The sequence below is a fragment of the Macaca thibetana genome, chromosome 6 (genome assembly GCF_024542745.1).
Source record: "Macaca thibetana thibetana isolate TM-01 chromosome 6, ASM2454274v1, whole genome shotgun sequence".
Lineage (NCBI taxonomy): Eukaryota > Metazoa > Chordata > Mammalia > Primates > Cercopithecidae > Macaca > Macaca thibetana.
In genome coordinates, this window is record NC_065583.1 from 109,267,186 (window position 1) to 109,281,484 (window position 14,299).

A 14,299-nucleotide genomic window follows, 5' to 3' on the forward strand; every position below is an offset into this window, starting at 1 on the left:
TTTGTACAAAAAATAAGCTGAGCATAGTGGCATGCACCTATACTCCCAGCTACTTGGGAGGCTTAGCAGGAAGGATTGCTTGAGCCTAGGAGTTAGTTTGAGGTTATAGTGAGCTAGGATTGCGCCACTGCACTCCATCCTGGGCAACAGTGAGACCCTGTCTCAAAAAATAAAAATAAAAAATGAGGGAAAAAATGAAATACTAAAAGGTGTATTTTGTTTCATTTCTGTGCAGAGGATCTTATAAGATCAAATATCTAGGTCCCCTATATAGTGCCTTTCTCTGGCCATGTCACTCTTATTCTAAACCTAATTTGACATATTTCTCTATTTGTGATTTTAAAGGGGCTAATTTGTAGAGAAAAATAGAGTGAGAGAGACATTTTCTAGCAAAACCTAAAATATTGAAGAGAATCAGGCGGCCTAGAAGACCCTAAATCCATAAAACATCTTTGGATCTTATTTTTGCCAAATCTCTCACCAGAGCACTAATAGATATCCTAAATTAAATACTATTTCTCACTTCCTCTCCTTTTCTTAGCTATTACTTTGGCAGAGAACCTGTTCAGAGGAAACCATCCCAATAGCAGATGGCAGGAAATAGCAGGAGGCAGACTGAATTATCAGCCTCTAAAAGGCACTAGTATTCATCTGTACCGTTGACTCTCAATTATGGCATGGAATCCTTTAGCACTAGGTTTTTGTCTCTCCTCTTGCTTTTTAAGAAAAGAGTTTGATTTTCGTGGGGCCCAGTGATTGGCCTGCTTCCTGAATGATTAAGGAAAACATGGGGATTTCAGGTAACATGATATAGTATAGTATATGAAGGTCCATCCTAATCAAAGTAGATAAATAAAAAGAGGGACTACAGAGCCCTTTCCACCCCCATCTTAGAGCGCAATCTCCACTCAGTCTTTTGTCATGAACTCCAGGAACTAGGAGTAGCAGCTTCCATCCCAGGTGTTAGCAATGTGCGTGGACTAAGGCAAAAGCAGCATTTGGAATTCCTTTCCAAGCACCATTCCTTTGTAGGTATACTATTATTGTATATAACTCATACTGGGCTGCTTCAGACTTTTAAGACCCTGTGGGGAGCTATAGGAAGTAAGGGATAAACTGACGAGCTACAATGGAACTGTGAAGAAGGCAGTGTGGGATTGTGGATCTTGGAGGACATGAATGTTAAATTTTACTCAACTTTTATTTATTTTCCTCTGTTTTCCTTTGACTCAGTGAAGAATGTCCCAGTCTCTCCTAAGAGCCATAGGAAATATCACTGTTACTCAAAGCTGATTCTCCTCTACAGAGTTGCTATGCTATCCTATTTTTTATTTTCTTCGTTTGTTTTAAACTTCCAAAGTTTCAGCTTAAGCTTCACACCTCTTCTAATGAAATACCTGTTTATATAATGCCATGATTAGTATTTTCCCCAAATCATTTTTCATAAATCTCTTAAAATAAGGTATTGAGGTAAGGGGTATAAGGAATACAATTTTTGTAAATCTTTTTTGTTATTTATTAGTTTGCCTTCTCTTTACCATTTCAGACTTTGTGGTTAATGAGTTTCATTCTCAAGTTTTTATCAACTGTTGACTTTTATGAATTTCTGTCACATTGCACACTAAATATCTAAGAGAAGTACCTATTGATGGAAGATGTGTTTTAACATGTAAGAGTTAACACCAGTTTTCTCTTCTCTTCTGCTTATTTAGATTTCGACACAGCCCCAACTGCTGGTACCTGAGAAACTGGACTATCCACAGCTGGATTAGGCAGTGTCTAAAATATGATGCACAAGACAAAGCCTTATATACCCTTGTAAATAAGGTGAGTGGTTCCATAGATCTGCAACCTGTTTTTCTGAGTTTAGATGATATGATGTTTGTACCTACTGTAGTACAGCAAAGAATAACACCAGAAATAACTTTTAAAAATTATTTGACCTCAAATATTCTTCTTATTAACAGAATGAAGCTGGGTATAAGTTAATAATGAAGCTGGGTATAAGTTAATAAATTTTAAAAAAAAAATCCTGAGCTGCTGCTTTTCCAAACATAGTGACTCAGAAAAGGACAGGTATAAGCAAAAGGTAGTCTAATCAGAAGAACTCTCCAGTGGTGGTCATTTCATTCTTGATTGCCAAGCCTTAGATTTCTTGCCTGTTTCCCTCTGGTGAAGTGTAGGGAAAAAACATGACCATGTTTGCTCCTATGTCTTTTGAGTTCCCTGACTCCTCCCATCAAGCCTGAGACCCTCTAGGATTAGGATCTTTCTAACTGTTATAGCACACAAGAGTTGAGTCTTACTTACCTTCCACAGTATGCAGTAAATACAAAATAAACAGAGATTTAGAATGTTGTTATTGTGAGTCTGAAGCTAAATACTAGTTTGAACCAAAAAGATATTTTAACAGTCCACAGTATGCAGTAAATACAAAATAAACAGAGATTTAGAATGTTGTTATTGTGAGTCTGAAGCTAAATACTAGTTTGAACCAAAAAGATATTTTAACAGTCTTTTAATGAAAAGGTATTGTGTCTATAATGTCACTGGACCCTGAAAGTTAGCACCGAAAAGGAATACTGATTTTGAGTCCCCTTCTGTGCAGAATGTTTTATTTCCATGACTCGGACCCAATTCAACTTAATATATGTTATATACAGTTTATTTGTGAGACATTGGATTGGTTATTGATAGTGGATACAAAAATGAGCAATATTCTGTTCTTGCCCTCAGGAAGCTTATAATTTAATAAGGCAGATAAGCTGGGTTACTTATAAATCTAATATTAGGCAAATGTAAGTGCCACACAAGAATATTTGTAAAGGCCAGGCACTGTGGCTCATGCCTGTAATCCCAGCACTTTGGGACGCCAAGATAGGAGAATCACATGAGCCAGGAGTTTGAGACCTATAGTCCCAAGTCTAGAGGCTCAAGTAGGGGGATCACTTGAGCCTAGGAGGTGGAGACTGCATTGAGCTGTGACGACGCCACTGCACTACAGCCTGGGCAACAGAATGAGACCTTGTCTCAAAAAAAAAAAAAAAAAAAAAAAAAAAAGAAAAGAAAAACAGTGAAAATAACTTGGAGAATTAAGATGAGGGAATCCGATAGGAAGGACATAATTAAAAGAGACTTGAGGTACCATTTAAGATGGTCACCAAAAGACGTATGCTTGCACATGGAGATGGGCTGGCAGAAACAATATTACCAGAGGTATATCTAGGTGAAAACAAAGACTCAGTCTGAACAGTAATACATTGCCTTTTTTTGGGGTATAAGGTATGTTAAGGGAGGAACCAGGTAAGGAAGGGAGTAAGAGATTGAGCTAGTTCCCTAGGTAAGTCCAATCAAGATGATAGCCTTGAATCTCAAGAGGAGAAAATGGAAGACCCAGAGGAAGGAATGGATTAAATCTTGTTTTCTTCAGTTCAGAGTATAATGCCACACATTACACTCAAAGATTCCTATGATAACAAAACTAGGAGGGTCTAGAATTTTTTCTGCTTCTCGAGTCTTTTAGTGGAAAGGACATCAAACTAGAAATCAGAAGGTCCAGTCTGTAGCCCCACAGACTTAACTGGTTGCTGGTAACTTTAGGCAAATAACTATATTCTTCTTGCTCTTAGTGTTTTCCACTCTAAGTCAAGTGGGTTGTAGTAAATCAGTGATTTCCAACTCTGGCTGCCCATTAGGGTCACCCAAGAAGCTTTTTAAAAAATGTAGATGTTTGCCTCTACTCCTGAAATTCTAGTTTAATTGATCTGTCTGGGGCCCAGGCATTGGAATTTAAATTTTTCCTTAAATAAGTTTAAATGTTTCTGTCAGTTTCAGGTTCACAGTGTAGGAGAGAAAACATAATTTATTTTCTTTGGCTTTTAGGTTCTTAGTTGAGACACTCTGCTGAAAACAAAAGTCAGATTAACAAAAGAAAAACAAGCCGAAGATTATTAATATATGCTGTACTCATCACACAGGAAAGGCCTCAGTTCAAAAGTGTTTCTATCTCAAGGCAGTGGCTTAGGGCTTTGCTGAAATAGTATTTCAACCAAGGGACATAAATCCTATACAGTGACAAGACAAAGGAAGGAAAAGTTACAGTCTTCAAAAGGTGGAAAAATGTGGGAAGATAGTAAAATCTGTTCTCAGATTCCTCTGGTGCCTGCTGGTGCCTTCTCTGGGCTTAGAAGCAAGTGCTGTTCTAGGAAGGAAGGATTTGTGTGCTGCCATTAGGCAATTGGAGGCTGTGGCAGAGTGTTCCCCTGCATTTTCGGTGTCTTTCACTTAACATCCTCAATGATTTTGGGGAGAAATATTTTTGTTTCCTTCAACAGCAAAACTGAGTGAAAAGTACATAGATGTTCTATGTACTCCCTGCCCCAACACATGCATAGCCTTCCTCATAATCAACATCCTGCCCCAGTGTGGTACATTTATTACAATTGATGAACTTATGTTGACAAACTCTTGTCACCCAAAAGCCCTAGTTTACATTAGGGTTCACTCTTAATGTTGTACATCCTATGGGTTTGGACAAATGTATAATGACATGTATCCACCATTGTAGTATCATCCCTCATCCCTGACTGTTCATCCCTCATTGGGTTTGTTTGTTTGTTTGTTTGTTTGTTTTTTAAAGCTCTCAGTTCTCATTTACAGCCTGGGTTGAGAATCATTGACCAGTTGATTTCTAAAATCCCTTTCAGCTTTAATGATTTGTCATCCTAAAATATTTTGGTTTTTACCCTGCCCTAGGGATTAATACTGATTTGGATGACTGCTTTGAGAAATATAGACACTGGCCATGAGCTACAACCTTTAAAATAGTAATTTTTTAGACATGTTTCCATTTCAGCACACCTGAGGCTCCTATATATAACTCCTGGAAACAATGAGTCAGCTCAGTGGTGATTCACAGTTGGGGGTTAGGACTGTATCAAAATCTCTCAAGGAGATAAGGATATAGTTTAGAAAATTCCTCAGGTGTTTCTACTGGTTGCAAGAAGGAAGAATGGAGCCTGTGGGGAATGGTAGTTAACATTACTGAAGAATTTGAAACAGATAAAAATGCAGCCACAATCTGGATCACTGGTAGTAAAATGAGTATGCATGAAAATCACGAGAAGCTCACTAAAAATTCAGGTTTTTATGCTCAATTCCCAGAGATTCTGGTTCTGTAGGTCTGAGATGTAGGAATCTGTATTGTTAAAAACACTCCGAGAAAGTCAACATCCTGCAGGTGCTAAAGGGTCCACATTTTAAGAAATCTGAATTCTCAAGTATTCAGTTGTATGACACAACTTTCTAGAAATTTAATAGCAAATATTTGTTGACATATTTCTTGGGACCTGAAAAGCCAGGCTAAGAACCAGAAAATGCTGTGTAATGTCTGCTTTCTCGTGAGTTTTTGCATTGTTATTCATACTTTATAAAAAGAGTCACTGAACCAGTTAGGCGGGTTGTGTGGGTTTCTTTTTTTTTTTTAAGCTATGATGAGGTGTTAGAATTGAAGCCTTAGTTTTTACATATCAGTTGTCTTATATCAGACACCCACTCACAACTTTCTCACACTGACCAACAGTGCCTCATACCAGACCTCATGAGTCATGGCTTCTGTTTCACTGTCACAGATGCTGTAAAATGATAGTCAAATATTTTAAAGCTAATAGTGGCAAGTTTTATTCTGAATAACATAGGCATATATTACAGACTAAATTAGATAATTTTCTCTTTTTTTCCTGTTATGTTCATTTCATTATAGGTTCAATATGGAATTTTTCCAGATAACTTTACATTCAATTTACTGATGGATTCTTTCATAAAGAAAGAAAATTACAAAGGTAAGAAACTAAGCCCAGATTCAGTGTTTATAGGGCTTCCGGCTCCCAAAGGGAGGTGTACAAATGTAGGAACTTCCCCTTTTTTATTTCTTAATAACATCTCTTCATCACTCTTTTAGTCAGAAAAGTTTAGACGATTATCATTTATGCAAAATTTTTAAAAATATTATTTTTATTTTTGTTAAGATAAAAAATATCAAAGTACATAAATGATTATAGAGGAAAAGTAAGTTAATTATATTGTCCAATCTAATTTCACTTCCCAAACTGACTGAAATGTAGAATATAAATAAAGGATAAAGTAAATTTATTTTTCAAGTATAATTTTGGATTCAGTAATGAACAGTTGGCAGAAATGAGATTTTTTTTTTTCAACTGAATTTTTAGCCTATGCTCTTTTAAAATATTACTGGCTTGTTTATGTAAAAGAAAATTCCTTCCAGGTTCTTAATTTTCTACTGACTTATTAGATGACTACCTGGTCTACCTGTCTATCTCAGTTTCCCCATTTGCAAAAAGAACAGACATTCATGCCTGTGGCCTCATTCAGAACCATGACAACATGTGCAACCAGCTTGCTAGGAACAGCTGCAAATCAGTGCTATTTTATAGTTAGGAATATATGTAAAAATTGGTTTTAAAAAAACTCATTAAGTGAAAAATATTTGTTGTGCTTGTGATATGAACAGGCACTATGTGTTAAGCCATTGTTAATATTCTCTACTTTACCACCAAATAACTACAGAAAGAAATTGTTTGACTTGATTTTCTTGGCCTCCATCTATGTTGTAGAATATCAAGGGAAAATAAAAATTGCTTAAAGACCACTTCTCAGGCTTTAATAACCAGCATTAATGTGCAAACAAATATGTTATATGTTATACTCAGAGGCTTATAATTTATGAATGAGCATTTCCCATTCCCTTCCAACAAGTATTTTAAACTGAGCCTTATTGTCCTTTTTATAGTCATTATTTTGCTTTCTTTGAAATAATACCTGAGATTTAGGGTTTCCTTTAGCATTTTGTCCTCTTCTGCCTTAACAGTGAGAAGGTACCAAAGCAGAGAATAGGGCAGTCAGACCAGCCTCTCTGCTTTGCTTGTCAGGGTGACCTTGAGAATATATGTGTCTCCTTTATGCCTTAGCTCTTCTAGCTGATAGATATGATGCCTTAAACTTGCATCACAGTTTGAGCCATTTTCATATGTATTATTTTGTTGAACTGTCCAAAATTCTTTTGAAGTAGATGAAGCAAATAGTAATTTATTATTATGAAGATGATACTGGGAGCCAAGAGAAATTAGTGGTTTGTTTAATGTCCTTCAGGACATTGGTGCAGTGGCACCTGATTTAGTTCATTCTGGTATGTAAAATAGAAGCTAAAGGCTTAGGAAAAGCCTAGTTTGTGGAAGAACTAGGGCCAGAGCCTGCATATTTTACTTCTTAATTCTGTGTTGTTGTTGTTGTTTACCATGCCCCACTTTTTAAAAGTGTTTATAGTTAAAAGAGATTTGGTAATATTATCTACAACTAATTTCCTCTGATTTTTACTTTCGTCTTCTTGCTAGATGCTTTATCTGTGGTTTTTGAGGTCATGATGCAAGAAGCCTTTGAAGTGCCTTCCACCCAACTTCTCTCCCTCTATGTTTTATTTCATTGCCTGGCAGAGAAGACAGACTTCAGTGTAAGTGATCTTCCCTAAAGCAGTATTAAGAACTTTAGAAAAGGCAAGCAGGGGCTTGCTCTCAAAAGCTAGAAAAAGGTGTCTGCTGCTCTGTGGCCAGGCACAACCAGGAATGTGTGTTTATTCTGTACATTTTGGTTACTGGTTTCTAATGAATGGAATTGGAGTTTGTTCCACTTGAGTCAAAAGTGATTGCATATTTTGAAACCTGAACTAGGCTAAGTGCACCTCAAACATTCAGAAATGGGTCGTTGGAAATCATTGAGAGCTGGACATGGCATGTCAAAGAGGCAGTGAGGCAGCTAACGTTGACCATTACCTGGGACATTAAATACTGATTATTTCATTTGTATCAGTATTTTCCTAAGGTTTCTCTAGGGCAGTTCCGTTTTGGAAAGTCTACAATATCAAGTTTTGGGTTCAGGTCTTAGGTTCGCATATTTAATCATTGCTTATTGTTGTCCTAAGAATAACAATAGCAATAACCGATACTTTAAGTAGCACTTACTTTGCACCAGGCTGTATTCTTGTTTTAAATGTATTAATGCATTTAATTCTCACAACAACCCTAGGCAGATAAGGAGACTGGGGCCCAGAGATGTTACAGAGTAACCCCCCAGCTAGCAGGTAACGAAGCCACCTGGTAAAGCCAGTCAGTCTGCCTCTGCCATCTGCCCTTAACCTCAATTGTAAACATCAAAAAATCCCAGTTTGGGGAGAAACTGAAGAGGTCATTTAGTCCAGCCCACATTCTAAAGAGTAGATGGCATGTTATGCCTTTCTAAGATGAGTGTCATAATCTTATGATATATCCCACATTCATTATTAATTCATTAAATATACTATACTGAACACATACAAATTCCATACATTGGCAAGTACTAGTTATATAATGGTGAGCAAATATTTCCTGCTTACAATCTAGGAAGAACACAGACATTTAAACAAAACAATCACACAGGTATAAAACTATGACTGTCATGAATACTACAAAGGAGAAATCTATGAAAAGAATATATTATAGGGAGTTTTCTCTGTATTTTAAACTTAAATTGGTTAGGAAGGGCTTCCTTAAGGAAATATTTCTTAGGTTACTATTGAAGGATGACTGGTAATTAACTGGCTAAGGAGGGGAAGAACAGTCCAAAAAGAGGAAATAACATGTGCCAATGCCCTGTGGCAGAAAACTTAGTGAAAAGAAATGGGCTGGAAGAAGAGTTACGACAGAAAATGGTAGGGAGGACGTGGAGTGAGATAGGGTTGGAAAATGTAGGCCATACTAAGCTATTCTGTGTTCATTCTAAAAATAGTGAGAAGCCCTTGAAAAGTTAGAAGCAGAGGGCATATAATAATCAAATCTGTGTTTTGATAAGGTCCTTCTGGCTGTACTGTGGGTAAGCTATCAGAGCAGGGCAAGGATGGCTGTGGTCAGACGATTTGAGAGACTGCCTTGAATCTGAGCAAGGGATAATGGTAGCATAGAGACCAGGATATGACGCAGTTAGAGAGTGGGCATATTTGAGAGGTAGATAACAAGATGAGGCAGGGAAGCAGGGGTCACTTATTGTCTCCTCAGTTTCTGACTCATACATCTGGATGGAAGGGGTTCTATGTGTTGTTTGCAAGAGGGAACTTTGAGAAAAGACTGGATATTATGAGAAAAGTCGTTACTGTGGCTCTGAACGTGTTGCATTTTGAAGTTCATTTGAGACAGTCACGAGATTTCACCAAGGAACTGGGGGCTTAATGGAAAGATCTGGACTGAAGATACAATTTTGGAGACTTATACATCCATGTGTAAATGGTTGCAAAAAGTGACTTATACATTCCTGTGTAAATGTTTCCAATGTGAGCCAGAAAGTAAAAAGAAGGGAAATCAGGAATGTGTTGGACCACAGAATCCACAGGAAGAGATGGTCTACTATGTAGAATGCTTCCAAAGGGGTAGGATAAGATGAGGAATAAAAAAAAAGTTCACTAACTGCATTAGTGGCATGGGAGGCACTAAATTGTAACCTTTGTTTCCATATGAGTAATGGAGCAGGATACCAAATTGGAATGGATTGTAGAATGATTAGAGGTATAGACAACTCTTTTAAGATGCCTAGCTATGAAATGGAGAGTAAAGCGGGGAAGTTGGGAGAATGAGGATTTGCTTTGTATTAATGGAAGAGGCAAAGCATAAAATGGAAAAACTTTGAGGGCATTGATGAAACAACACCTGAATTAATCCATTATAGTATCTACAAGAGAAATTAAAGGCTTGGGCTGGGAGCAGTAGCTTATGCCTGTAATCTCAGTACTTCGAGAGACCAAGGCAAGAGGATTGCTTAAGGCCAGGAGTTTGAGACCAAGCTAGGCAACATAGCAAGACCTCATCTCTACAAAAATTGAAAATAAAAAAAATATTAACCAGACATGGTGGCACATGCCTATAGTCCTAGCTACTCAGGAGGCTGAGTTGGGAGGATCCCTTGATCCCAAGAGTTTGAGGTTACAGTGAGCTGTGATCACACCACCTTATTCCAGCCTGGGCAATAGGGCAAGACCCTATCTCCAAAGAGAAAAAAAGAAAAGAAACTAAAGGCTTGGAAGAGATCTGTTATTTTATGTTGACACATGAATAGCTTCACGTAAGCAGCAGTAGTTGCAGGAGTCCCAGACAATGATCAGAGAATTTCTAAGACAGTCATTTGTTTGTTTTCATTCATCTTTTTTGAAGTCCTTTAGAAGTATCACCATCCCAGTCACTGTCACCACCCTTTCTTGACTCCTAACACATAAAAGGTATCTAGTGCTTAGATATTTTAGTGTTCGTTTGGCTTTAATAAACCCTGCTACAGCCTGATACTGTAGCTCATGTTTTTCCCTATAGGGGGGAAAAAATGTTTTTAAGGCTCCTTATTTATTATTCGCTGGCCCCACTTTTCATGCAGTTTTAAGTGGGGAAAATCAAACTTCTTAGAGTGGTTTCCTTTTGAAAGTAAAATGACCTGGTTTTTAATTACCAACTCTTTTGTTTACCTGTGCTGCCAAAGTGCTTGAAGGGGTTGTTTTTCTCCTGAGGTCTTTGCTTTTCTCAAAGATAGGGGAGCAGCCTCAAGAAATGACACTTGTATTGCACAAAGGCTACTCACAGTAAAGAGGTTTGGGTGCCTGTGAACATCTGGGGTGCCTCACTTGCACATGGCTGTAACTGCAGCCTGCAGACATTATTCATTCTCTGCTTCCTCTCTAATCTCTGGGTGCAGAGACCAGTGCAGGGCAGCCTGAGCTTAGTGTTCTATGTTTTGAAGCCACAGTTAGGGCTCTAGCTCTGTCCAGTGTGTACTCATGTGGCACCAAGAAGATCACAGATCCCACTGGGGAGTTGCCAAGTCTCTCCCCTGACCGCATTACCAGCAAGTCCTCCAGTCATCATTCCTACTAGTCTGCAGCAGGTTTAGCAATGCTTGTGTTTCTGCCCTTTGTTTCCCCCATGTCTCTAAAGGCTTCACTTTTATTGAAGCGTAATTTTGCACCCTGGGTTGAAAGAAATGATCACTGTTTCTGATTGCCTCATTTGTTTTTGAGAGGCACAAATCTATCTAAAAGCAATTTAATAGTGGTATTTATTCTAACACTCTGAAGAAGTCCTATCATTGCTAAATTGTTTAAAATTCAAAAGCTTGCTTGATCAGGCCACAGCAGTGTGAGTGATTGTGGGGTTGATAATGTGTTGAATCTTTATTGATTGTCTCAAGTGAGTGTTGGTGTAAAATGTACTCTTTATTTTTGTTTTGTTTTCCTTTTCTGATTGTAAAAGAAACACTTATTCGTTGCCAAATTTTTGGAAAATAATAAGACATACAGAGAATAAAACCAAAATTGCTCATAATTTCACTGCCCAAAAATTTATTAACCTATAGGGTATTTCTTTCCTATATTTTTCTTTTACATAAGTACCTTTTATTCACAAAATTAGGATTATAATGTATATATAGCTTTGTTCTTCTTCTTTGTTTACTTAATGCTATAACATGTTCTTTTCCTCGTGTCATTAAAAGTCACATTTTTGTATAAAGTACTCATTGCTTAGATGGATCATGATCCAGTATATTCTGTTGCAGTGGGAAGAGGAGAGGAACTTTGGTGGATCCCTATTGCTTCCAGGCCTAAAACAAAAGAACTCAGTGGGTTTCAGTTCCCAGTTGTATGGCTGTGCACTTCTTGGTAAGCTAAATGATCCTTACAAATATCGTTCTTCATGGTCAGAATTGTTGCATTCTTCCAGTTCATGATAAAATTGTAATTTGATTTAAATTTACCAGTGAAATCCAATTAGCCTTCATTTTCAGACATAAAAATAGACCTTGATGGCCTTACATAAGAGAGTAAAGAGGGTTCTTAAAACCTGCCATCACTGGCAAAGCAAGAACTAGTTCTGGTGGACATAGGTAATAATATTCAGTGATCATCAATCTGAGGAAGGGATCAAAAAGAAAGAAAGGGATGTTCTGGCCCTGTTTAGGGAGACTAGCTAGTAGAATCTTTTCCAGTATTAATAAAGATCTTTCTGTCTCTTTAGATCTAAAGTCCAGAAGGTAAGAAATTAAGAGTTAGAGTTGAACTTGTATCTTTGGCATTGTTTTCAGGTAAGGGAAGAGCACAAGTAGTAGCACTTCAGGAAAAGTGGAGTAGTTCATGGGCACCGTGTGATTGCACCAGGAGGTACGATGGTGGCTTTCCTCTTGTGCCCTGATTGCATTGAGAATCAGACAGGTTAAGAGGACAACGCCTTCTGAAGAATGGCCTCAGAACCTGGGTTGTGTGGAATCTGGGCAAATAAGGTTCAACCTAAATGTACATAAAATGTTGTCCTGATTTACAGAGTTTTATTAAATGCATGTTATTTCATTATTCTCCCATTATCTCTTAAGTAGTTAGGCATCTCTCAATTATACATTGCTTCTGCTTACCTTTGTTTTTGAAAATCACAAAGTTATAGCAGTTTGACTGCTTTTGAAGTTGATCTTTGCCAACAGAATGTAGTGTGTTATTATTGATGCTGATTTATAATAACTCAGAGGAACTTCAGAGTTTATTGACTGTCTATCAGACTCACAAAGGAGTTGACCACTCTTTTTAAAAATCTTTTTTTCCTTACTTGCCACCTACTTTTGATGTTGATTTACATGTATTTTCCTTTGCTTTCAGATTAGCATTCAGGACTGTCACACAGCCTGAATTGGTCAGAAGTGACAGGGCAAAGAAAATGTACTTTGTTGTGGTTTGTGAGCAGAGGCCCTGGTTCTTTGTGATGGCAGCCATCAGATCAGAAGCTCTTTGCTCTCATTGTGTCATTTGCCATGCAGCCTCACTCAACCCTGATGGAAGCAGCTGCCCAGAATGTAACTGCAGCCCAGCCCCAAGCACCTTAAAGGTCTAAAATTAGCTGTCTCCTGATAAGCTTTGTCTGTTTGTGTCCTACTCTGGCTTTCCCAAATCCTCCTTCCCAGGAAAGATAAAAGAAGGTAGATTTAAGAATGGACAGCTCAAGGTGACTTTGGTCATTAGTGCAGAGAGGTTCTGCGCCACAGGAATACAGACAGCCATCTCTCTACCAGAAGATCCTGCTGTCTAATGTCCACATCTTGAACTCCAGGTGTGATGGCTTGAGGTACCCAGAGAAACGTTCACGTCCAGAGATCCAAAAAGATTATGAGCATGGACTCTGTGATTTTAAAACCAGTGAAACTCAAAGGAAAGAAGGGAAAGATGAAGGTTTTTTTCATAAGGATTGGGTGTGTTGAAGGATTCCAAAAAATGGCAAACATTTCCTAGCAGGGAAGGTGGTCAGATGTTGACAAAATTTTCACAGTAGGAAAGTTGTGAGATTTCTTTTTCTGGGGAAGATTTTGTTCTTGAAACAAAAATTGTATCTCAGTTGACTTGTTTTTTAAGGGTATCCTTACCTAGAGCCATATATGTCAGCTTCTCAGTTGCCCTCAGCCCAGTGGTTTATATATACATCCTCATGAAAATCTCCACCAGCCCAAATGAGAAAGAAGAAAAACAAGTTCATGTAATTTTGCATTACAAAATGGAATTTTTACCACATTCTTCATTATCCATCTGAAGTGTCACTGGATGAGATGAGTCTCTTGGTACAGATTTGAAATGATCCTTCTCTGTTTCTAGAGCTGCCAGGTGAACATTCACTTGGGCCTTCAGGTCCTCAGTCTTAGAAATGGTGGGAAGACATAGCTGAGCATTCTTTATTGTTCTTTTTGGCCACAGGGAAGGTGGAGTTGCAGCAAGGGCTACGGGCTGTGTACCACAACATGCCTCTGATATGGAAACCAGGCTACCTTGACAGAGCCCTGCAAGTGATGGAGAAAGTGGCTGCCTCCCCAGAAGACATAAAGCTGTGTAGAGAAGCGGTATGTTCCTCAGCTCTAAGGCAGTTGCCATCTGTTTCCCATAACCTGAGCTTTAAATTTGTTTTCATTGTCTTTCCCCTACCCCTACTTTCTGTATTTCTATAGAATAGGTACCTATCCAGTTGAAAAAATGCAAAACCACAAACAGTTTCAATGCTTCTGACCAAAGGCACTAGAAAATTTGATTAACATTGATTTATAGTTCATTGTGTAGGAAAAAAAACTATTCCACTGCCTCGTCCCTCACCTCCTTACCAAAAATAAAATAAAATAAAATAAATAAATAAATAAATAAATATGTTTGCCATTTCTGTAACCCCATGTAGTCTACATAGCATGTAGGCTACGTAGC

The 14,299-nt window shown here is 37.9% G+C and overlaps 2 protein-coding genes across 3 annotated transcripts in view; one reads left to right on the plus strand and one right to left on the minus strand.

The window, feature by feature from the left end:
• MRPS27 (mitochondrial ribosomal protein S27) overlaps positions 1–14,299 on the plus strand; it is a 1,100,726-nt gene that overhangs the window by 1,080,289 nt on the left and 6,138 nt on the right. For both annotated transcript variants that reach the window (XM_050793573.1, XM_050793574.1), the window contains 5 exons: positions 1,713–1,827; positions 5,762–5,840; positions 7,410–7,525; positions 11,635–11,737; positions 13,805–13,947. In XM_050793573.1, coding sequence (XP_050649530.1) covers positions 1,713–1,827; positions 5,762–5,840; positions 7,410–7,525; positions 11,635–11,737; positions 13,805–13,947 — 556 coding nt within the window. The remainder of the gene's footprint in view (positions 1–1,712; positions 1,828–5,761; positions 5,841–7,409; positions 7,526–11,634; positions 11,738–13,804; positions 13,948–14,299) is intronic.
• PTCD2 (pentatricopeptide repeat domain 2) overlaps positions 1–14,299 on the minus strand; it is a 475,022-nt gene that overhangs the window by 119,003 nt on the left and 341,720 nt on the right. The gene's annotated exons all lie outside the window — the stretch shown is intronic.